The sequence below is a fragment of the Uranotaenia lowii genome, chromosome 2 (assembly GCF_029784155.1).
Source record: "Uranotaenia lowii strain MFRU-FL chromosome 2, ASM2978415v1, whole genome shotgun sequence".
NCBI lineage: Eukaryota > Metazoa > Arthropoda > Insecta > Diptera > Culicidae > Uranotaenia > Uranotaenia lowii.
In genome coordinates, this window is record NC_073692.1 from 287,243,509 (window position 1) to 287,265,386 (window position 21,878).

At 34.6% G+C, this 21,878-nt stretch overlaps 1 protein-coding gene across 1 annotated transcript; it reads left to right on the forward strand.

The window, feature by feature from the left end:
• The first annotated feature begins 2,344 nt into the window (after positions 1-2,344).
• LOC129742757 (uncharacterized) lies at positions 2,345-5,669 on the forward strand. Its single transcript, XM_055734699.1, has 2 exons — positions 2,345-4,219; positions 5,595-5,669. Exons 1-2 carry the CDS (start codon positions 2,345-2,347, stop codon positions 5,667-5,669), a joined length of 1,950 nt encoding a protein of 649 aa, XP_055590674.1.
• The last annotated feature ends 16,209 nt before the right edge of the window (positions 5,670-21,878 follow it).

Sequence of the window (21,878 nt, forward strand, 5' to 3'; positions counted from 1 at the left end):
AACTTCTATTGGGTCTGGCGTACCCCAAGGATCGATTTTATGGCCAATGCTGCTTACTCTCTTTATAAATAACCTGCCATCTTTTTTTTTAAATGCTGTAGAGTCTAGATGTTTGCTGATGATATACATATATATATATATTTTTGTTCCAGCTATTTGTTTTCAATGGAACAGTTTACATTTTTGATTCTAGAATACATTTACAGATTTCATAAATTTTAAATTTTAAATAGACACCTCTGGGACAGGCTTTCTAGTCTGTCTCATTTTTAAGTTAAATGACTCCTTTTAATCAATGTTTTGCATAATTTGCCTATGAAATTTCTGGAAAAAGCATCACACATAACACAAGTTAACAAAATTCACATTTTTCCAAGGTGTAAAGAATCTCAGAACTGATTTTGACTTATTCAGGGGCGCTGAATCCAAAATTGTATTCAATTAGTTTTTTTGTCAGCTCTAGTTTCCGAGATAATTTAAAAAAAATGGGTTAAAAATTAGTTTCAATTTAAGTCGTTTTTGGACAAAACTGTTAAATACAAATACTTATTGACTCAATGATCAACATTCAAAAATACCACGAGTAATTTTGAATTCTGAGAAAAAAAGATATGGAAGTTTTCTTTTTGTTATCCTAATCTGCAAAAACTGGGAATTTATACGAAATTTTAAAGTAAAATCGAATTAAATAGAATCTTTGATATTTTACAACCCGTAAATCTAATCATTCCGCAGTCTTCAACAAACTTGCTAAGAAAGTTTAAATTCTTCAATTCAAGAACATTCTTTTAAGAGGTCAGAAGAAGTTGTAATCTTATTTTTTGAATTTCTATAAACAATAGAATTCAGTTTTTGAAAGCGTTGTATTTGTGAAACAAGAATATCATGACAATATCTGAGTCCTTGATTGAAAAAATACTACCCTTTTTGATTGAAAATCAGCTTTTTATTGTTATGTTGGTTTATTGGTTTATCAGTTATGAAAGATCGTGTTAACGCCAAAAAACAGCAGCGCGAGCCAAGCGCAATAACATCCCAATCAACCCATAAGCAGCATCAATTGTTTTATCCATACCACACGTATCTGCAGTGATAATTGCTAGAGATAGCAGTGCGTGTGCAGAAATATGTACCTAGGTACCTAGTCAATAGCGTAGGAAAGGGAATGTGTGATAACCGAACGGATTCGAGCCGCTATTGTGAACTTTTGATAGCTAGGTAGAAAGTGGCTAGTCAGATAGAACCAATAAACCACCCGTATCGGTCGCATTCAATACAGTCCACTGTTCTTTTTTGTATCGTAGAGTGTTCGTTTTAGTAATAAAGTCCGTGATCGATTCACAGTGCCGTGTTAATTTATTATTGGTTGAATTTCAAACGTCGGGGATCTTCCGTGGTTTACCGAACCAGCAACTTTAAGGGATTGGCCTGAACATTTGGTCCTTAGCGACCGGATTAAACCGCGAAGTTTGTGCACGTTTTGTTTGTGAATCTTTTGTGCGTGAAAGTCTTCTAGGAAGAAAACCTATTGTGTTTACCGGCTTGGCTTGGGTTTACTCCATTTTGCGCGGTTCCTCTTTGAAACTGGGTGGCTTGGGTTTGTCCCATTCGACGCTCGTAGGCTTGAGTTGACCCGTGATAAGAAAGTGTTCTCAAGAAGTCTTGGTGTGGGGGTAGTGATGAAAATAAGCTTGATTGAAGGCTTGCCTATCTAGAACGGCAATTGTGTTCCCTGGGGGGCAGTGTATAAATTGGATTTTAAAAACACCTCGAAAGTTTTTGGGTTGGTTAATCGGCATCAAGTGAACGCTTTGAAAAGCCGATTTTTTGAAATATTAAGCACAATCGTAAATTATTGAATTGTGAATTGTGAATATTGTGAAAATGGTGAAATCCAGCATCGTGTTCCTGTTGAGTGCAACTTTGTAAAAGTTCATCGAAACCTGAGCTACAGTACATTGCTGAGGTTTGGAAGGATTCATCGCAAACCGAAGGACGTCACGGATAAAAAGATAAGTACTTGTAGTTGTAGTGTGTGTGTATGATTGACTTGATGAATGGTTGAGGTGGCTGAATGCGAGAAATTGATTTGATTTAAAATTTGCGATTTGTTGAAAACTGTAAGAATTGCATTACATGGTTCCTGGGAAGCGTTTTCCGGGAGATAGCTGAAGTTAAAATAAATTGGAAACATATTCAATAAGACACAAACTGATCAAGTGATCTGGAAAATTGATATTTCGTTTAGTCAACATTGAATACCTTTGTCAATTCGTCGCCATTGCCGTTGAGGTCTCGGGAGTGATCAAGTGAGAAGTGATTGTAAAGTGTCCTGTGTTTCAAAATGACTGATGATATCAGGCGTCTGTCCAAAAAAGAACAAATTTTGTGGAATTTACTTGAAAATTTGGAGGATTTTCTGCAAGATTACGAGGATGATAGCGACTATGGCTCACTGCAACCTCGGCTAGCAAAATTAGACGAGGCTTATGAGAGATTTTGTGACCTACGCGTTCAGATAGAAGTAATCATGGAAGACGTTAATGCTGAAGATGATTCTGTTGATGATGCTGCTAAAAAGCAAACTTGGAAAATGGAAAATAAGACTGTGTACAAGGATTTCGTAAACAGATATTTCTCGCTGAAACAACAAATGCTTTCGAAAATCCAGTCGATTCCTGCTCAGCCTACTAACCTTGGCCCGTTCGTTTCTGACCCAGTTTTGCCATGCCACACCAAGTATCCTGAGCTGACGTTGCCAACCTTCTCTGGAGAACTTTCGGATTGGATTAACTTCCGGGACAACTTCAAATCATTGATCCATGACAACGCACAGCTAAATGACATGGATAAATTTAACTACCTCCGAACATCGTTGAAAGGTGATGCCATTCTGCAGATTAATCAGATCCAGGTAGCAGCGATTAATTACAGTCTGGCGTGGAGCACTTTGCAAGCAAAATACGAGAATCATAAGCTGATAGCTCGGGAGCATATGAAAGCTCTTTTCGAAGCACCTATTATGCCGACAGAATGTTTTGAAGCCTTAAATGTACTGATATCAACATTCAAAATCAACCTCCAGCAGTTGGAGAAACTGGGCCAGAAGACTAGCAGTTGGAGTACATTGTTGGCGTTCATGCTCTCTCAAAAATTGGACCCAGTCACATACCGTCTTTGGGAAACACATCACGGTTCTAAAGACGTACCTTCATACGAATCGATGATTGTGTTTTTGGAAAACCAATGCTCGATCCTACAATCAACTGCGAGTCGAAATGGGAATGATGACCATCGAAGCTACAGAGCTCCCATCAGTCACAGCACGGTGACTATGGAGAGATTTTGTCCTGTCTGCAGGAGTGGATCGCACAAGACCGAACAATGCGCCAAATTCTACAGGATGAGGGTGATTGACCGAAAGGATTTGGTTCGGAGGTTGAGACTCTGCTTTAACTGTCTTGATTCCGGACATTTCGTCGAAAACTGCTCGTGTTGTTCCTGCTCGAAGTGTGGACAACGTCATCATGTATTACTGCATCCTTATTCTCCGAACCAAGATAGCCAGTCTAACTTGCAGTTCTATTCTCGTTCCCCAAGAAGACCTCAACGCGCGATCAGTCAATCGAGAAGTGAACCTGAAACACTACAGAATCAGGCCCAGACGAACAGTTTCCAATCTACAGAGAACAATTCGCAAACTACACTACAGCCACCTCCCACAAACACGCCCACTGTAAGTCATCACACTACACTACTCAGTACACAACGAAACACTCACACTGCTATGCTGTCGACAGCCGTTGTCATGCTAGCTGATAGCAGTGGTAACACAGTTCTTGCTCGTGCCCTGCTGGACAATGGATCTCAGATTAGTATGATGACTGAGAATTTGTCGCAAAAGCTCAAGTTTCAGCGTATTCGCGAAAACCTTCCTGTGAATGGTGTTGGAGGGTCTTCAAGCATCTCGAAGGAAGCTGTATTTGCTCGTATCATATCGTGTACATCTGCGTTCACTACTGGCGAGAGGAAATTCTTTGTGCTTCCCCAAATTACTTTGGATTTGCCTCAAAGAAGCGTCGATACTAGGACTTGGAAAATACCGCCTTCTATCAGCCTGGCAGATCCCGATTTCAACAAATCCGGTCCCATTGATCTAGTACTAGGAGTTTCCACATTCTACGAAGTTTTGTTGCCGCACCAGATGAGAATTGATGAGGTCGGTCCAATCCTCCAGAATTCTCACCTAGGATGGATTGTTGCTGGAGAGCTACCGGAAACGACCGTTTATTCTTGCAGTGCTTTGATGCCCACTGAATCGCCGAAAAATTTAACCGTTACCAAATCACCTTGCTGGAGTTTTATGTTATTTATGTTTTGTCTGGTCTGTTTCGTCGCTGCGTATTTATTCGACCACTGTGTTCTCGCAAGCCCAGCTATTGTCCTAGTTAATGTGTTTCTCCAAGAGCTTTGGAAATTAAAGCATTCTTGCGACGAATCATGCACACATGAACACCAATTGCATTGGCAGAAATTGAGGGACAAACTGATTGGGCTCAACAGCTCATGGATTACATTCCACAAGAATGTGATTGCATGCGACATCCATGGACTACAAGACCCTTCTGAAAGCACCAACGAAGCAGCACCACCAAGCGACCCAAGAAGATAAGCCAAAGTTTAGGAATCAATCGCAACAATAGTATGTCACCAACGTCACCACAATTCCTGGACAGCCGTTATAATATAAGTATTTCCGCCCCCGTGAGGGGCACTTTTGGCACTGGCGGCATATTTGGCCGTATTTGCCAGGGGGGCGACCGTTAAGTTACGTGTAATCCCACCTGTTTGTTTGCGGAACATATAGTGTTTTTTTCCTCCGCCAGGGTTGTACACATCATCATTTGTCATTGAAGTCCAGGATGGTCAACACATGTCATCGATATGCTCCTTCGTTTTCTCATTCGGATGTAACAACGTTCGTTCATAGTTCCCGGTTAACTCAAAAATAAGTATATCGCGCCCCCATGAGGGGCACTGTTGGCACTGACGGCACATTTGCCGTATTTGCCAGGGGGCCAAGCATTAAGTTACGTCTCATTCTACCTATTTGTTAGCGAAACCTACAGAATTTTCCTCCGCCAGGATTTGTAATTGTACCGCGTATGATGGTCGAAGATTTCCTAATTCCTCACTCGTGATGACACCTGCTGCTGCTAATTGGGTCTTGGATTGATCAAAATGTTTCATCGTAAGATAAGTATGCCCCCAATAGGGGCGAAAGTGGCTAGGAACGGCATACTAGCCGTCGATGCCAGGGGGCGATATAAAAGTTATGTTCTCCTCAATCGTAAATATTTTGGCGATACTGTCGTGCGTTTTTTCTTCAACAGGACCTCTGGAACGCAATAAAACTTGGGACCTTTTCTTATTGCCGGAAAGCTGAAAAACACTGAGTATCATCAGCCCCCGAGAGGGGCGCATTAAGGCTTTTGACAAAGTTTGTTCTTTGTTGATGCCTGGGGGCCGTTGTGCAAGTTACGTTGCAGTCATTTAGAAATCAACCCAGAATCAATCCTTTTCGTTTTCAGCAGGGCAACATCGATCTGGAAGCGTCCACGTTCATGGAAAACAGTCCAATAACCAACAGTCCATCGCAACCTGAGTAAAACGAGGTCCAAGATGATGGAGTCGCCACCTTGAGAAAACAGTTTCATATTGAGTCAACTCAAGGCGGGCGGTATGTTAACGCCAAAAAACAGCAGCGCGAGCCACGCGCAATAACATTCCAATCAACCCATAAGCAGCATCAATTGTTTTATCCATACCACACGTATCTGCAGTGATAATTGCTAGAGATAGCAGTGCGTGTGCAGAAATATGTACCTAGGTACCTAGTCAATAGCGTAGGAAAGGGAATGTGTGATAACCGAACGGATTCGAGCCGCTATTGTGAACTTTTGATAGCTAGGTAGAAAGTGGCTAGTCAGATAGAACCAATAAACCACCCGTATCGGTCGCATTCAATACAGTCCACTGTTCTTTTTTGTATCGTAGAGTGTTCGTTTTAGTAATAAAGTCCGTGATCGATTCACAGTGCCGTGTTAATTTATTATTGGTTGAATTTCAAACGTCGGGGATCTTCCGTGGTTTACCGAACCAGCAACTTTAAGGGATTGGCCTGAACAGATCGATTTTACCCAAAATTGATCAATTTGAAAATTTCCACACGCTATATTACCGAAACAAGAAGCGATAGCCGAAATTTGTGAAATGTTTTGAATAAAGGACGCCAAACTCTTACAAAATCAGTTGAAACATAGGCACCAAAAATGCTGTTTCACTGTGTAATCGTTACAAACTTTTTGGTTTGAATCCTAGAATTACAGATATTGTTTTAGTCGAGATATCAGAATTTCGCTGAGTTCAATCGATGAGAAATATTTAAACGTTAGCCCAGTTTTTATTATAAAATTTTCCTTATTTCTGTCATAAATCAAGAACAAAAATATTTAATTTTTCATACAATTTGATCTTTGTTTGAAACGAAAAATGTAATCTTAACTACCTCCTATATAACGTATTTCCGATAACTAAAAAGAACTCAATAAAAAGCTTAAATCCTAAAGGCAACCATACGGATGATTATGAGAAAAATGCAACTGCAAACAAGCGAACGTGCATATCAAGTTAATAATATATCATGTTTTTGGTATAGTACGGACTGCTTTTTTATGATAATTGACAATCTTTCGTAGAAAAAAATTGTGAAATAAATTTAATTTGAGATTAGCCCCGCGGGCCGCACAAACATGTCTCGAGGCCGAATGCGGCCCGCGCGCTGCGCGTTGCTCACCCCTGACTTAAAATAAATAATGGTCTGTTCAGAATGTTCTACCTGTTTACTGTAACAATCCCTTATGTTACAGCCCGCTCAGTCACAAGGACTCTTCAAAAACACCCAGGGTCGGCTCACTAGCCCAATTAAAAACTCAGAGTTTGAGTGCCGGAACCAAACCATTTATAAGGCTAACTTTACTTTTTGGCACTTTCCCTGAATCACTAACCTGCGCTTGTTCCCTTACTGATTTTCCAATACTAGACCTACGTTTAAGTGTGTGGTGTGTCGTGTGAGGGCCCGTCGATGTGCGCTGCTGCTTGCCTTGGCTCTCCGCTGCTCGTTACTGTACTGTCGTCCGTGGTCACCGTGGTCAAGACCGCCAACGCTCTCCAGGACAAATGGGTACCTCGATGCCAGACTCCAGACTTCGGGAGGATTTAACGGCACCATTTGAACGACTATGGAACCACCTGGATACACCGTCGGCCTCTGTCTCCGTTTCTGGACCCAGTAGACCTTGGCGCTATCGCGGTCCCAGTTTCGACGTACCTAGTTTTGGCAATGTAACTATGATGTCGGCTCTTCAGTGTGATTGAGGACCTCGTGTATTTGTCCAACACGAAGATCAAGCCGCTCAACCTGGGTTCGGTCGATTCGATAATTTTTCCGGCTGTGCCCGATAGTTATTGGCGCTATCGTGGTTTCAGCCTCTCGACACTCGGATTATCGCGACGGGTAAAGACGACCCGTTTAGGTGTAAGCTGCCACGAGGTCTTGATCCAAGTGGAAGAGGAAGTCACTCAACGCAATTTTCCCTCCTCCTAGATTTTCCTCCTGACTCGTCTAAATTGTTTATAGACGACTCCTGGAGTACTCAGAGGCGTGTCGTGGTTCGTGTAGTGTTGTATAAGGCTGTATACAGTACCTGACATGTGTATTTTGTGTTGTTTTTATTTATTCATTGAGCGATTTCTTCTGCTCCGTTTTCTAGCTTTCCTTTTGAAAGTTCACTTTTTAATTGATTTATTTATAAAATATTTATTATGGTTTTAATTTTTTGCTTTGCTACGTGATATTTCTTTACATCTACCCTAAACTCCTAACTGAATGAATGATTTGGTCAGCTCCCCTGGGTGCACCTTTGCAGCGTGGCCGTAATATAATGAACGGTCACATTACCCAGCTTAAATCAGGGCTCTATGCTTCAGGAGATCCAACAGAAATATTTATCTGGTCAATTCTGAGATAGTTTGAACCGATTATGCTAAAAATCATGGCATCATTTTCGATCGGGAACCTCAAGGAACCTTGATATTGGAACGAAATTTAAAATTTTCAAAACTTTGTTTATCCGCTATTTATTTATGGTGGTTTTATTTATTAATACTGTTCTATAAGGTCCATTAACATACTCTGTTTTGCATTGAATTCATGCGTTCGTTATGTTTACAATTTGTTTAGTATTTCCCACCTACAAACAAAACTGAGAGGTTGTCCATTAGACTGATTTGGGGTCATTTTTGAATTTTCCAAACCCTGGGGTCTAAAAAGCTTCGTTTCGCTTCAAAATTCATCCATGATTTTTTGCAAATGTTTTAAGTGACGTTTACCTGAATATATTTGAACTTTTAGTTTTTAATGGAAAAATTGAATATTAAGTACTGGAAAATCCACATACGATGAAAAATGTTTAAAATGAGCGGAAGGGTAGTTTTGATTTCAAAAACTTTTCACCATATTTCATCTCTTTGTTACTCACGGTGATTAACTCTTCATTTGAAAACAAAAATATTTTTATTATATTTAGAAAACTGATCTGACAAATGAAAAATTTAATGATAAAAACATTAAAATCAAAGAATACTGACAAACACAAAAGAGAGATTTCAGCTTCAAGTCGTGCATCCTTCCTACAAAAAATAGAACAAATATTTTTATTTGATTTGGGGAATAGTTTATTTTTTTTCTTTTACATTTTTGAACGTTTGCATGGATATGATACTACTTTCAGCATACAATCATAACCTATTAGAAACAGAATAATTTTGCTCAAAACTACACCTGGCAATTCTTATATTCATGACCAACTCCGGTTGTTATCAGATTATAACTATGAAAATAATAAACTCAATTCCGAAATAACTTCGAAATAAATTTTTTTTTATCTGTATTATTTTGAATTCTGTTCTCTGACCAAAGCTCTTTAAAACCCTTTTAACAACTCATCCATTCTCGTTTGAAAGTCTTGCCAATTCCATTGTGTCAATCAATAATAAAAACCCGATTTAATACACTTGACAGTGGATTGTAGCCTTTCTTACAGCCTGTAAATTATATTTGGGTATATATGGCACGAAATGAATTATGAATTATGATTAATGAATTTCATACGCAGTAAATCCAAAAACAATGTAGGAAATAAAGATTCAAAGTTTTTAATAGGATAAAAGTATTTTTAATATTATCATAATTTCCATATCAATAACATTATTTGCAACTAATTGGAGATTTTTGAATGACTAGATTCTGGAATATCTTGTATGATTCCGTTTCTATGACATTATAATCTAACTCAATTTACTCCTTTTGGAGTTACAGCATATGGTAACTTCAAAATGGAAGGGGTATAAAAATTAAGAATACTATTTCAAAAAAGATGCCTGACCATGTATTTTAAATTATTCAACCTCTCAAGTAATGGAAACAAATGCATAGATAAAATTATTGGATAAAATTTCAATTGCTAGAGAAAAATACGATACCGAAACGTAAAAATCAGCAGAATTAATTTTGAGATCGCAATATTTTTAATTTTGTCAATTTTGCCATTTTTGTCTGTTTTGACACTTTTTCACTTTCGTCAGTTTTGTCAAATTTTTCAATTTTATCAATTTTATAATTTTTTTTTTCTATTTTGTCAATAATGTCAATTTTATCAATTTTCATGATTTTGTCAACATTGTTATTTTAGTCAATTTTGTAAATTTTCATGATTTTGGCAATTTCAGTCAGTTTTATCAATTCTGTCCATTTTGTCAATCTAGTCAAATTTGACAGTTTTATCAATTTTGTCAATCAATTGTATTTGTCGATTTTGTCATTGTCAATGTAAATTGTCGATTATGTCAATTTTTTCAATTTTGTCAATTTGGTCAATTTTGGCAATTTAGCCAGTTTAATCAATCTTGTCAATTTTGTTAGTTTTAACAATTTTGTTAGTTAAGTGAATTTTGTCGATTTTGTCTTAGTCAATTTTGTCAGTACTATCAATTTTGTCAATTTTGTTAATTTTGTTAGTCATGTCAATTTAAAAAAAAATATTTTGTCAATTTTGGCAATTCTGTCAATTTTCATGATTTTTTCAACATTGTTAGTTCAGTCAATTTTGTCAGTTTTCTCGATTTTGTCATTTTTGTCAATTTTCATGATTTTGTCAATCTTGTCAATTTTGTCAATTTAGTGATTTTTCTCAAATTTGTCATTGTCAAATTGGCCAATTTTTCAATTTTGTCAATTTTCATCGATTTTGTGAAGTTGGTCAATCTTGTCGATTTGTCAATCTTGTCAATTTATATGAATTTGGTCAATTGGATCAATTTTTTAATTTTGCCAGTTCAATCAATCTTGTCAATTTTGTCAACTTTGTCAATTTTGTCAATCTTGTCAGTTTTATCAATCTTGTCAATTTGGTCAGTTTTGTCAATTTTGACAATTAAGTGAGTTTTGTCGATTTTGTCATCGTCATATTGGTAAATTTTTTGTCAACTTTGTCAGTTTTGTCATTTTAATCAAATCATTGAATTATGTCAAGTTTGTCAACTTCTTCAATTTTGTCAAATTGTTCTATTTTTTCCATGCTTCAAACTCTACTATGGAGGGATTGGTGGCGCTACTGTTTGGTTGTTATTTTCCATCGGTCTCAGCAAGTGAAAGTTCGGATTGACTTCCAAGCCGTCATCGTTTTTCTAGACACCAACCCCAACAAAAAGAACGCAACAATTGCACAGGTTTTTCGATGCGAACGAAAAGTTTTCATCGCGCAACGTTAGATCTGGAGAGAGGAAGATAAAAAGGAACAAAAAAAAACTAGCCGGAGAGCTTAAAGCTCGAGAGGATTCAGTAGCATTTGTCCTATTGGATTCAATTTGCTTCTACGGGCGAAATTCTCTCCTGTCGTTCGTGCTTAGAAAAAGCTTCCTGAGCACGAACGGTACGTGAGAAGATGAGATGGTGTGCATATATCGTTCGCGTTCCCGTGTCGTTTTCCCCTTCTCAGAGCAAGCTGTGATTGAGAATCTAACGTTGGACTTACCATCACTATAGAAATATGCGATGTGAGAGTCTAGTCCTTAGGCTTGAGTCATCCAATTTCGGGTTTGTACCTCATGGTGCAATCCCTTTTCAAGAACATTAATCTTGGGATTAGAATTCTAAATTAATTTTTAAACCCGGTTGTAGAATCAGGGTGTATTGATACACCATTTCATAATCGGGCCATATCTTCTAACAAATTAAAACGAGTGGAACGTGGATCATATAAGTATGTTTGTTTGTTGGCAAGTATGCATATGATACAATTCCACATCCTTCAACCGATCAGCCAGAAATTTGGTACAGAGAAGTATTTGGGCCAGGGTAAGATTTAAGTTATAGTTCTGAGCCCCTCCCACCTAAGAAAAGGGACCCTCCTATACACCTTTCGGTTTTATTGACACGAATCAAAAGTCATGGCACCCATTTTGTCATCCAATTTTTTTCCTTTGGCGGGGTTATTTTCAACATCGCCATGAGTCGGGCATTAGAAACGACCATCCAGAGTTCACGTGTACTGAAAGCAAATCAAAGCTGGCTATATAAGCATTAAATATTAGAATGGGGAAATTTTGGCGGGTGTTTTTATTCCTTCTTCTGTTCAAATCACGTGGTACTGGTACGAGATATTCGGATGCAATAATGAGCCTACACATTGGAAAATACAACTAGCCTGTTAGTAATATTTTGACTAGAATTGTAGAACTTTTCAAAGTGATCCGTACCGCCCTGGGGGGCGGCTTTGAGAGTCTCTAATCATATATAGTGAACAGTGAATTTACTTTTTCAGCTGAATAACTATTTGGACTGAATTCTGAAAACTAATCAACCGATTTTCATAATCCCAGATTTTTTAGAACCTACCAGTTTTATCAATTTTGTCAATTTTGTCAAATAAGTGAATTTTGTCGATTTTGTCATTGTCAATTTTGCTAATTTTCTTGATTTTGTAAATTTTGTATTTTTTTCCGATTTTGCCAATTTGATTGATTTTGTCAATTTTGCCAGTTTTATCAATTTTCTCAGTTTTGTCAATTTTGTGATTTTTTTTAATTTTGTCAATTTTCATGATTTTGGCAATTTTGTCAATTATGTTAATTTGTCCATTTTTTCAATTTGATCAATTTTGTCAGTTTTATCAATTCTGTCCATTTTGTCAATCTAGTCAAATTTGTCAGTTTTATCAATTTTGTCAATCAATTGAATTTGTTGATTTTGTCATTGTCAATGTCAATTGTCGATTATGTCAATTTTTTCAAATTTGTCAATTTGGTCAATTTTGGCAATTTAGCCAGTTTTATCAATCTTAAAAGACATACACCGTCTTAGCCGATTTAGGCTTTACAGACTGAATAAATGACGTGGACAACTTAAGATTAACATTTAACACCCAGTACCGAGATAGGAATCGAACCCATGCCAATATCTTGTCAATTTTGTTAGTTTTAACAATTTTGTTAGTTTAGTGAATTTTGTCGAATTTGTTTTAGTCAATTTTGTCAGTACTATCAATTTTGTCAATTTTGTTAATTTTGTTATTCATGTCAATTTAAAAAAAAATTATTTTGTCAATTTTGGCCATTCTGTCAATTTTGTCAATTTGGAGAATTTTTTTCGTTTTTTTTTTGTCAATTTTGCCAATTTGTGCAATTTTGTCAATTTTATCAATTTTGTCGATTTTTTCAATTTTGTAAATATTGTCAGTTTTATCAATTTCGTCAATTTAGTGAAACATGTCCATCTTGTCCATTTTCTCAATTTAGTGAACTTTGTCGATTTTGTCATTGTCAATTTTGCCCATTTTTTCGATTTTATCAATTTTGTCAATTTTTTTCGATTATGTCAATTTTGTCGATTTGGTCGCTTTGTCGATTTTGTAAATTTTGACAATTTTGTCAATATTTTTTAAGTTTTGTCAATTTCGTCAATCTTATCATTTTGGTCAATTAATTGATTTTTTTTCGATTTTGTGACTGTCAAAATTTGTCAATTTTGCTAGTTTTCTCGATTTTGTCAATTTTGTAAAATTTTTTCCGATTTTGTCAATTTGGTCAATTTTGTGAATTTCATGAATTTTGTCGATTTTGTTTTAGTCAATTTTGTCAGTACTATCAATTTTGTCAATTTAGTAAATTTTTTCAGGTTTGTCAATCTTGTCAATTTAGTCATTTTTTGAAATTTGTTAATTTTGTTTATTTGGGCAATTTTTTCAGTTTTGTCAATTTTGTATAATTTGTCAACTTTATAAATTGTGTCATTTATGTCAATTTTGTAAATTTTGTGAATTTTGTCGACTTTGTCATTTTGGAAAATTTTGTCAGTTTTATCAAATTTGTCAATTTAGTGAATTTTGTCATTGTCAAATTTGTGAATTGTCTCGATTTTATTAATTTTTTTCAAGTTTGTCAATTTTACCAGTTTTATCAATCTTGCCAATTCTTTCAATTTAGTGAATTTTGTCGATTTTGTCAGTTCTGTCAATTTTGTCGATTTTTTCAATTTGGGGAGTTTCGTCGATTTTTGTCGGTTTTATCAAGCTTGTCAATTCAGTGAATTTTGTCGATTATAGCATCGTCAATATTGTCAATTTTATCAATTTTGTCAATTTTTTGCTTTTTTCAATTTTGAAATTTTTGACAAATCATTGAATTATGTCAAGTTTGTCAACTTCTTCAATTTTGTCAAATTGTTTTATTTGGTCCATTTTTTTTCATTTTGTCAATTTTGTCATTTTGTCAACCTGGCCAAAATGGTTAATTCGGAGTTTTTTTTTTGTTTCTTCAACTGTGTCAATTATTAGCTTAGCTTGATTAGCTTTTTAGCTTTATATGCAAAAAAACCCAAATGCTTCAAACTCTACTATGGAGGGATTGGTGGCGCTACTGTTTGGTTGTTATTTTCCATCGGTCTCAGCAAGTGAAAGTTCGGATTGACTTCCAAGCCGTCATCGTTTTTCTAGACACCAACCCCAACAAAAAGAACGCAACAATTGCACAGGTTTTTCGATGCGAACGAAAAGTTTTCATCGCGCAACGTTAGATCTGGAGAGAGGAAGATAAAAAGGAACAAAAAAAAACTAGCCGGAGAGCTTAAAGCTCGAGAGGATTCAGTAGCATTTGTCCTATTGGATTCAATTTGCTTCTACGGGCGAAATTCTCTCCTGTCGTTCGTGCTTAGAAAAAGCTTCCTGAGCACGAACGGTACGTGAGAAGATGAGATGGTGTGCATATATCGTTCGCGTTCCCGTGTCGTTTTCCCCTTCTCAGAGCAAGCTGTGATTGAGAATCTAACGTTGGACTTACCATCACTATAGAAATATGCGATGTGAGGGTCTAGTCCTTTGGCTTGAATCATCCAATTTCGGGGTTGTACCTCATGATGCAATCCCTTTTAAAGAATTTTAATTTTGGGTTTAAAGCTCAGAATTAAATTTTGTTTCCGGTTTTCCAAACGGAAGACTAGTATTTTAAGAATAACTCTTTCACTTGACAAATTTGAATCAAGACATCTAGACATTGACGATAGACAAACGATAGACAAGACATTTATGTTTGTCAATCGATTGGAGACGCCCTCTGTTTTCCTTATGCGGAATTACACGGAGTGAGAGCGTACCCAGTGCTTATCGCGCCATGGTTTCGATAATCTTGATTTTAGTGATTGCTGGTTGTGGCTAGCAAGCCAAATGGCCACGTTTTTTGGAGTGATGATTTTTGATAATTACTATGAAAAAAATATTTTCAAACTATTTTGTATTTTTTTCTTTCTTTTATAGGTTGAAGAAGAAAAAAAATCAAATTTTTCAAGATAAAAATCATTTTTATTGTACTGCTCAGTTTCACAAAAACGTCGAGAACAAAGTTTACAAAAATTCACACAAATACACACAAATACACAGACATCATCAGAACTCGTCGAGCTGATTCGATAGGTACCTATAAAGGTATATCTAAGACCCATAATTAATGATCTCTCAAATCGACCGATAACTATACCTTTCTGAAAGAAAGGCAAAAAAAAATGCCAAAATAATTATTTACAAAAATTATGTTTTTCCCTTTGAGTCAAAATTATTTTGTTTCCTTGAAGTCAGAACAATTAAGGTATCATTCGGTGCATCATAAGCTGACTTAACTGTCGATTGCATCTGCTAACGATCTGGAAACAATATTCCCATCACCTGTCAAAAACGAGACACCTTTCGCTATCTAGCAACACCTTTCTGTTATTTTTCCGGGCGCGAAATCCGCTTAAAATAAGTGTTTCGGGGGATTTTTCCTCTTCAGCATCAGCGAGTTTTGGAATTTTCCCTGGCACCCACATCATAGCACAACACACAAAAGAGCATCCCACTAGCTAGCATCACGGCAAAGCGGATTCTGTTTTAATAGTTTTATGATGCTAATTTTCCTCTGCGGGCTGATAAAATATGTTCCATGTCGCATGGTTGGCAAGTTTTGCGTGCCCGGTGGCAGAATATGCTTATATTTATTCATTAGAAAATTATGTAAATTCATATTTTCCACCAGTGGTTTCCGCAAGTGGCAAAAGTTGTGACATGGTACCGAAAACAATGTGGAAAGATTTTCAATTTGAGTATCTTTGTGGGCTGCCGGAAAAGACACGTTCGTTGCTCGGTTTGGATTCAATTAGTTAGTTTCAAAGAGCAACAGCAAATTATTAAAATGAGACAATGAGCTACTCGAGGAATTTCTGAGATTCGCACATCCAAGAGAGAAATGAAATTATTTTTTTCCTGTTTTCCCCATCCTTCGAAAATTCAATCACAATAATTTTCATCACGCATCGCTGATCATTGATGGAAAAACTGAGTGCGCGTTATCTCTTCACGGATAAAAGAAATCCAATCGATTATTGCGCAGCATTATCGGTTCGACCCCCGGTTTCATTTTTGGTCGCTTGTGTCTTTTTTTTTGCTTCCTTTCACAAATCGACATTATCCTGCAACACATTCTGGCCTACATTTTATGCCATGTACTGCAGGCTGCCCTTCTTCCTAAAATAAGAAGACAAGGATGTCACCGATAAAGATATAATAATGTGACCAAGCAATAGATAATACGCTTCATTGAGAAACTCATGACGTGTGTGAAAATCGAGGGCAAGATGAAACGAACACTACTTTGCCTGGGTGGCGAATTCTTAAGGCACACAGGAGGGAAAATTTATGAATGGACGACGCTGCCAGATCTGGAGCGAATTCGAAATTAATTCCTTTTGCAGGATGTTTCGCTTGTCAGTTCATATGAATGGGACATTGAGTTTTTTTTTTCATATCAATTATATGTAAATCTCATTACTATCTAAACTTGAAGATTGAACAATCCGATTTATTGGATGTACTACGTAATTAACAGTATGATTTTCCAGGCTCTAGATTCACAGACCGTATGACTTAATTTTTGATATTAAAAAAGGAATGATACTCATACTTATACTTATACTTATACTTATACTTATACTTATACTTATACTTATACTTATACTTATACTTATACTTATACTTATACTTATACTTATACTTATACTTATACTTATACTTATACTTATACTTATACTTATACTTATACTTATACTTATACTTATACTTATACTTATACTTATACTTATACTTATACTTATACTTATACTTATACTTATACTTATACTTATACTTATACTTATACTTATACTTATACTTATACTTATACTTATACTTATACTTATACTTATACTTATACTTATACTTATACTTATACTTATACTTATACTTATACTTATACTTATACTTATACTTATACTTATACTTATACTTATACTTATACTTATACTTATACTTATACTTATACTTATACTTATACTTATACTTATACTTATACTTATACTTATACTTATACTTATACTTATACTTATACTTATACTTATACTTATACTTATACTTATACTTATACTTATACTTATACTTATACTTATACTTATACTTATACTTATACTTATACTTATACTTATACTTATACTTATACTTATACTTATACTTATACTTATACTTATACTTATACTTATACTTATACTTATACTTATACTTATACTTATACTTATACTTATACTTATACTTATACTTATACTTATACTTATACTTATACTTATACTTATACTTATACTTATACTTATACTTATACTTATACTTATACTTATACTTATACTTATACTTATACTTATACTTATACTTATACTTATACTTATACTTATACTTATACTTATACTTATACTTATACTTATACTTATACTTATACTTATACTTATACTTATACTTATACTTATACTTATACTTATACTTATACTTATACTTATACTTATACTTATACTTATACTTATACTTATACTTATACTTATACTTATACTTATACTTATACTTATACTTATACTTATACTTATACTTATACTTATACTTATACTTATACTTATACTTATACTTATACTTATACTTATACTTATACTTATACTTATACTTATACTTATACTTATACTTATACTTATACTTATACTTATACTTATACTTATACTTATACTTATACTTATACTTATACTTATACTTATACTTATACTTATACTTATACTTATACTTATACTTATACTTATACTTATACTTATACTTATACTTATACTTATACTTATACTTATACTTATACTTATACTTATACTTATACTTATACTTATACTTATACTTATACTTATATTTATACTTATACTTATACTTATACTTATACTTATACTTATACTTATACTTATACTTATACTTATACTTATACTTATACTTATACTTATACTTATACTTATACTTATACTAATAGCTTTACTTATACTTATACTTATACAGAGGTTACAATTACAGGGTTTTGGAAACGAACAATTTGTATTCGATCGGTTTTGTATGATTGCATCCAGGAGATATTTGGCTGAATGCCAATTTTTTAATTATAAGTTTAAAAGGGATATGCCAATGCGATCAAAGACTTTGCTGAAGTCGGTGAAAATAGCCTCAATATGAATGCCTTTGCTCATGGAATTTATAACTTATGTAACGAATTTCTAGAATCCATGTTGTTTGCTCGTTATAACTTCTTTTCTTCTTGATAATTTTTTACATTTATTATTGATTTAAAGATTCCCAGCAAACATTTAAGCTAATAATTTGGTTAACTTCATCGAGTTGAATCCGCTGCTAGATTCTACGGCAGAAAAAGCTCAACGTGCCCCGATCAATGGCGCTCTATATGCTCCAGGTCAACAAGATAAAGTAAAAACGCGTTTTAAAATTAACTATAGTGAAAAATTAAAATTTCATGATGGTGAAAGTTGAGGAACAATGTGTACATCATGTTGCAGTGCGTATTTCGTAGAACAAGGGGATTTAACGATCATGAGAGCTTATTTTCCGGTGCTCAAAAATTATAATATTTTCGACACATGATAACTTAGTTGGTTTTTTTAATTATTTTGTAAAAATGGTAAAAAAAATTCTTTTTTGCTTAAAAAATAGTTTGAATTTTTTATGTGCCTTTTAGTATAGTCAAAGGATTGTACATGAATTGAGCTGGTTGCATAAATGATAATAATTTTGAGGGACTTCTGTCACTTCTGTAGATTTTGTGAGCTTTTTGCTACCTATTTTGTAAGTGAAATGTGTGTGAAATGCTTTATTTTTCCATAATGAAATTTGGTGGAATTGGGAAAAATAATTCAAAGTAATGTGAAGTGGCATATTCAGGTGGAAAGTACATGGAAGCGAAAATGTGCACTTCCTTTGCCAATGATGCTTTTACAGAGACACAATCAAATTCAGTGTATGTTTCTGTACGAGTTTAAGTGGCTATTCGCAAAAAAACCTATAGACCTAACGATTTTACATCCAAATCGTTTGAAAACTCGACTGATGCTCAAGTGTGCGAACGAGTTCGAAGTTCAGAATTCTAATCTGGGGTCAGATATTGTCAATGGTAGCTAATTTTGTTGAAATGGTGTATCAACGATTGAAAATTTTTATGTCTCTAGTTCAATTCAGGTTTCAGTTTGTGTATGCATATTAAAGCTACAAAAATAGCGCGCTTCAAGGAAACAAAATGCCTTCAATTAGATTGATAGCTCTTAAAGATAGAAAGTTTCCAAGCTTCTTTCAGTGATGCAAGCATTTGTTATAATTTTTTTTTATTGAATTTTCTGAAAACTATAAAACTTAAGTAATTGAAGCTCTATATGTAGCTATCATGGCCGCAGGAACGGGGTAAGGAAAGGGGGTGTGGGGGTCAACTTAGTTGATTTGGGGTCATTGTTTAATTTCTCGAACCCTGGGGTCTTAAAAGCTCCGTTTCGGTTCAACATTCATCCATGATTTTTTGCAGAATTTTTAAGTATCGTTTACGTGAGTAAGTTACTACTTCTATATTTGTATGGAAAATTGAATATTTTGTACTGAAAAATCAACATCGCTTTCATTTCTTCTGCCTGCAGATAAGATTTGTGCCGCTTCATAAATTCTCTCAAGGATCTTGACTTCTTGAGGGTCCAAAAAATGTCGAGCTAAATGTTCTTCTCTAAACTCAAAATATTAAATTCTTTATCAAATTTTGATGCACGACTAAAGTGAATCCCGAGTAACAATCTCGACTCGAACTTAGGTCAAAATCTCAAAATCATATCCCAGGTCCACAATTTTACTACACATTTTCTAAAGTTGTCTCATTTGTTGATAGTTATTTAAAGACTGTTCTCGAAAAACACCTTCAAAAGTTTTTCACAAAATAAGTTGGTGCATAAATTTTAAGTATAATCTCGAATATGGAATTTTCAATTAGATTAGACTCACTAAGGTTGCCTGATTTTCTGGACTTTGCTAAAATGTTTTTAATTTGTTTGCAAAATCAAAGAAAAATTAGAATTGCGTGATAACATTAATGTATTTTGCGTCCTTATTTTTTTACCAAAGTTTATTCAAATAAACTGGCTGATCTGTTTCGATGGAAAAATAAAACCATTAGTTTATTTTTCTTCTTGTTTTTTTTTTGAAGAATTTTTAAATTTTTCAGGATACTGCCCAGATTTTGGGTTGTAAATTTTGAAATCAAATGAAATTGGCAAGCTTTTTAGATAAAATAGCTAGGGCAAACCCTGCCCGAATCAGTATGGTAAGATATCTGGTGAGCTAAGGATTGAATCAATACCGGTGTTCTGATTACAAACTAAAAAAAATACTAAGTGTTGCCTATGAATATTTTGAACATAACAATCAAAAACTAGATAGTGATTGGATTATGGAATCTGTATCCTGTTTATTATTTTTGATTTTTAGTTCGGTTCATCATTGGTACAAAATCCTGATTCGAATCTTGATTTTACATTTAAATTTAAATAAGATTCATTTTCCACGTTCGAAACTCATTCCGGGACATTGGTTAATTGGTTGGACAAGATTTGGAATTGCAACTTTTAATTTCAATTGTTATGCAGAATTAAAACTATAAACAGTTTCCTAATTAAAATATCAGTGTCTTATCATTCGGGATTTTCATTGAGATTCACTAGTTGAATTTCGAATAAATAATTAAAAAAAAACATATAGAAAATTAAAGAGTCGAAATACAAATAAGAGATTACTGGTTAAGGAAATTGTCTGCTCTGTTCATAATTATTGAAAAATTTTGTATGGAATTTAGATTAGAAATCGATTTCACATTAGGAATATAAAACAATTAATCAGGTTCACAAGAAAAACTTTCATATTTAGAATTAAAATTCAAAAAAATTAAAATTCAAAATTGCTCAAAACAAAAAAAAAACAGATGAAAACCACTATTATAAAATAAGATCTATATCTATATAATAAGATAAGATTGCGTTTTTGACAAATCTCAATTTTAATTATATTTTTTTACCTGGTTTCAATTATGAAATAATTTATAAACGACTAGCTGATCCCATACGAACTCCGTTTCGCTTTCAACTTGGAATATGTCATGCAGTTTGTATGAAAGCCAATAGCCAAGCATTTTCCAGATGCACTTTTGAATTCATTGTTAAGTAATAATTGCAAAAATATTGGTCGATCACTTTGTCTGTCGTTTGCTACTAAATTTGAAATCAGAAATCCTTTGACCGTGCCAAAAAACCACGTGTATAAATTTCGACTCGATCATTGCATAATAACGCAATTATTGCCAAAAATTTAAACCTCTTTCGGGGGCTCTTATACAATCTTTGATGACTGAAATCGATTGCCCTTCCCTCAAAACTCCCGTGTGCAAATTGTCAAAGCAATCCATTGCATAATAACGTCAACATTGCTAAAAACAGTAAAAAAAACGAACACACACATATACGATCTCAGTGAAACTTCATGTTTCTTTGAAGAGATCTAAATTCTACTTAAGACTAAAGCGTACATATTTCAAGGATATAATGGCTAGATTTTTCTAATGCTAATACCACCAACCCACAGAAAGAGTACTATGTGTGCCGTGACCGAGACTCGATCTCATGACCTCTGGCTTAGAAGACTTGAACGCTATCCTCTAGGTCACGGTCAGCGGCAAATGAAAAATTAATTTTTATGGACGATTCCTTTCGTCGACCCCTGGCAAAACATTTGACATCTGAAATCGGCTGCTCGTCCCTGAAAACTACCGTATGCAAATTTTCATACCAATTCGATGTAAAATAACGACGACATTGC

Bases quoted from the DNA above. Each gene is read 5' to 3' on its own strand.
- LOC129742757 (XM_055734699.1), top strand. From the start codon at position 2,345: ATGACTGATGATATCAGGCGTCTGTCCAAAAAAGAACAAATTTTGTGG. The intron at 4,220-5,594 runs GTCGGTCCAATC...CGTTTTCAGCAG, and splicing joins ACCAGATGAGAATTGATGAG to GGCAACATCGATCTGGAAGC.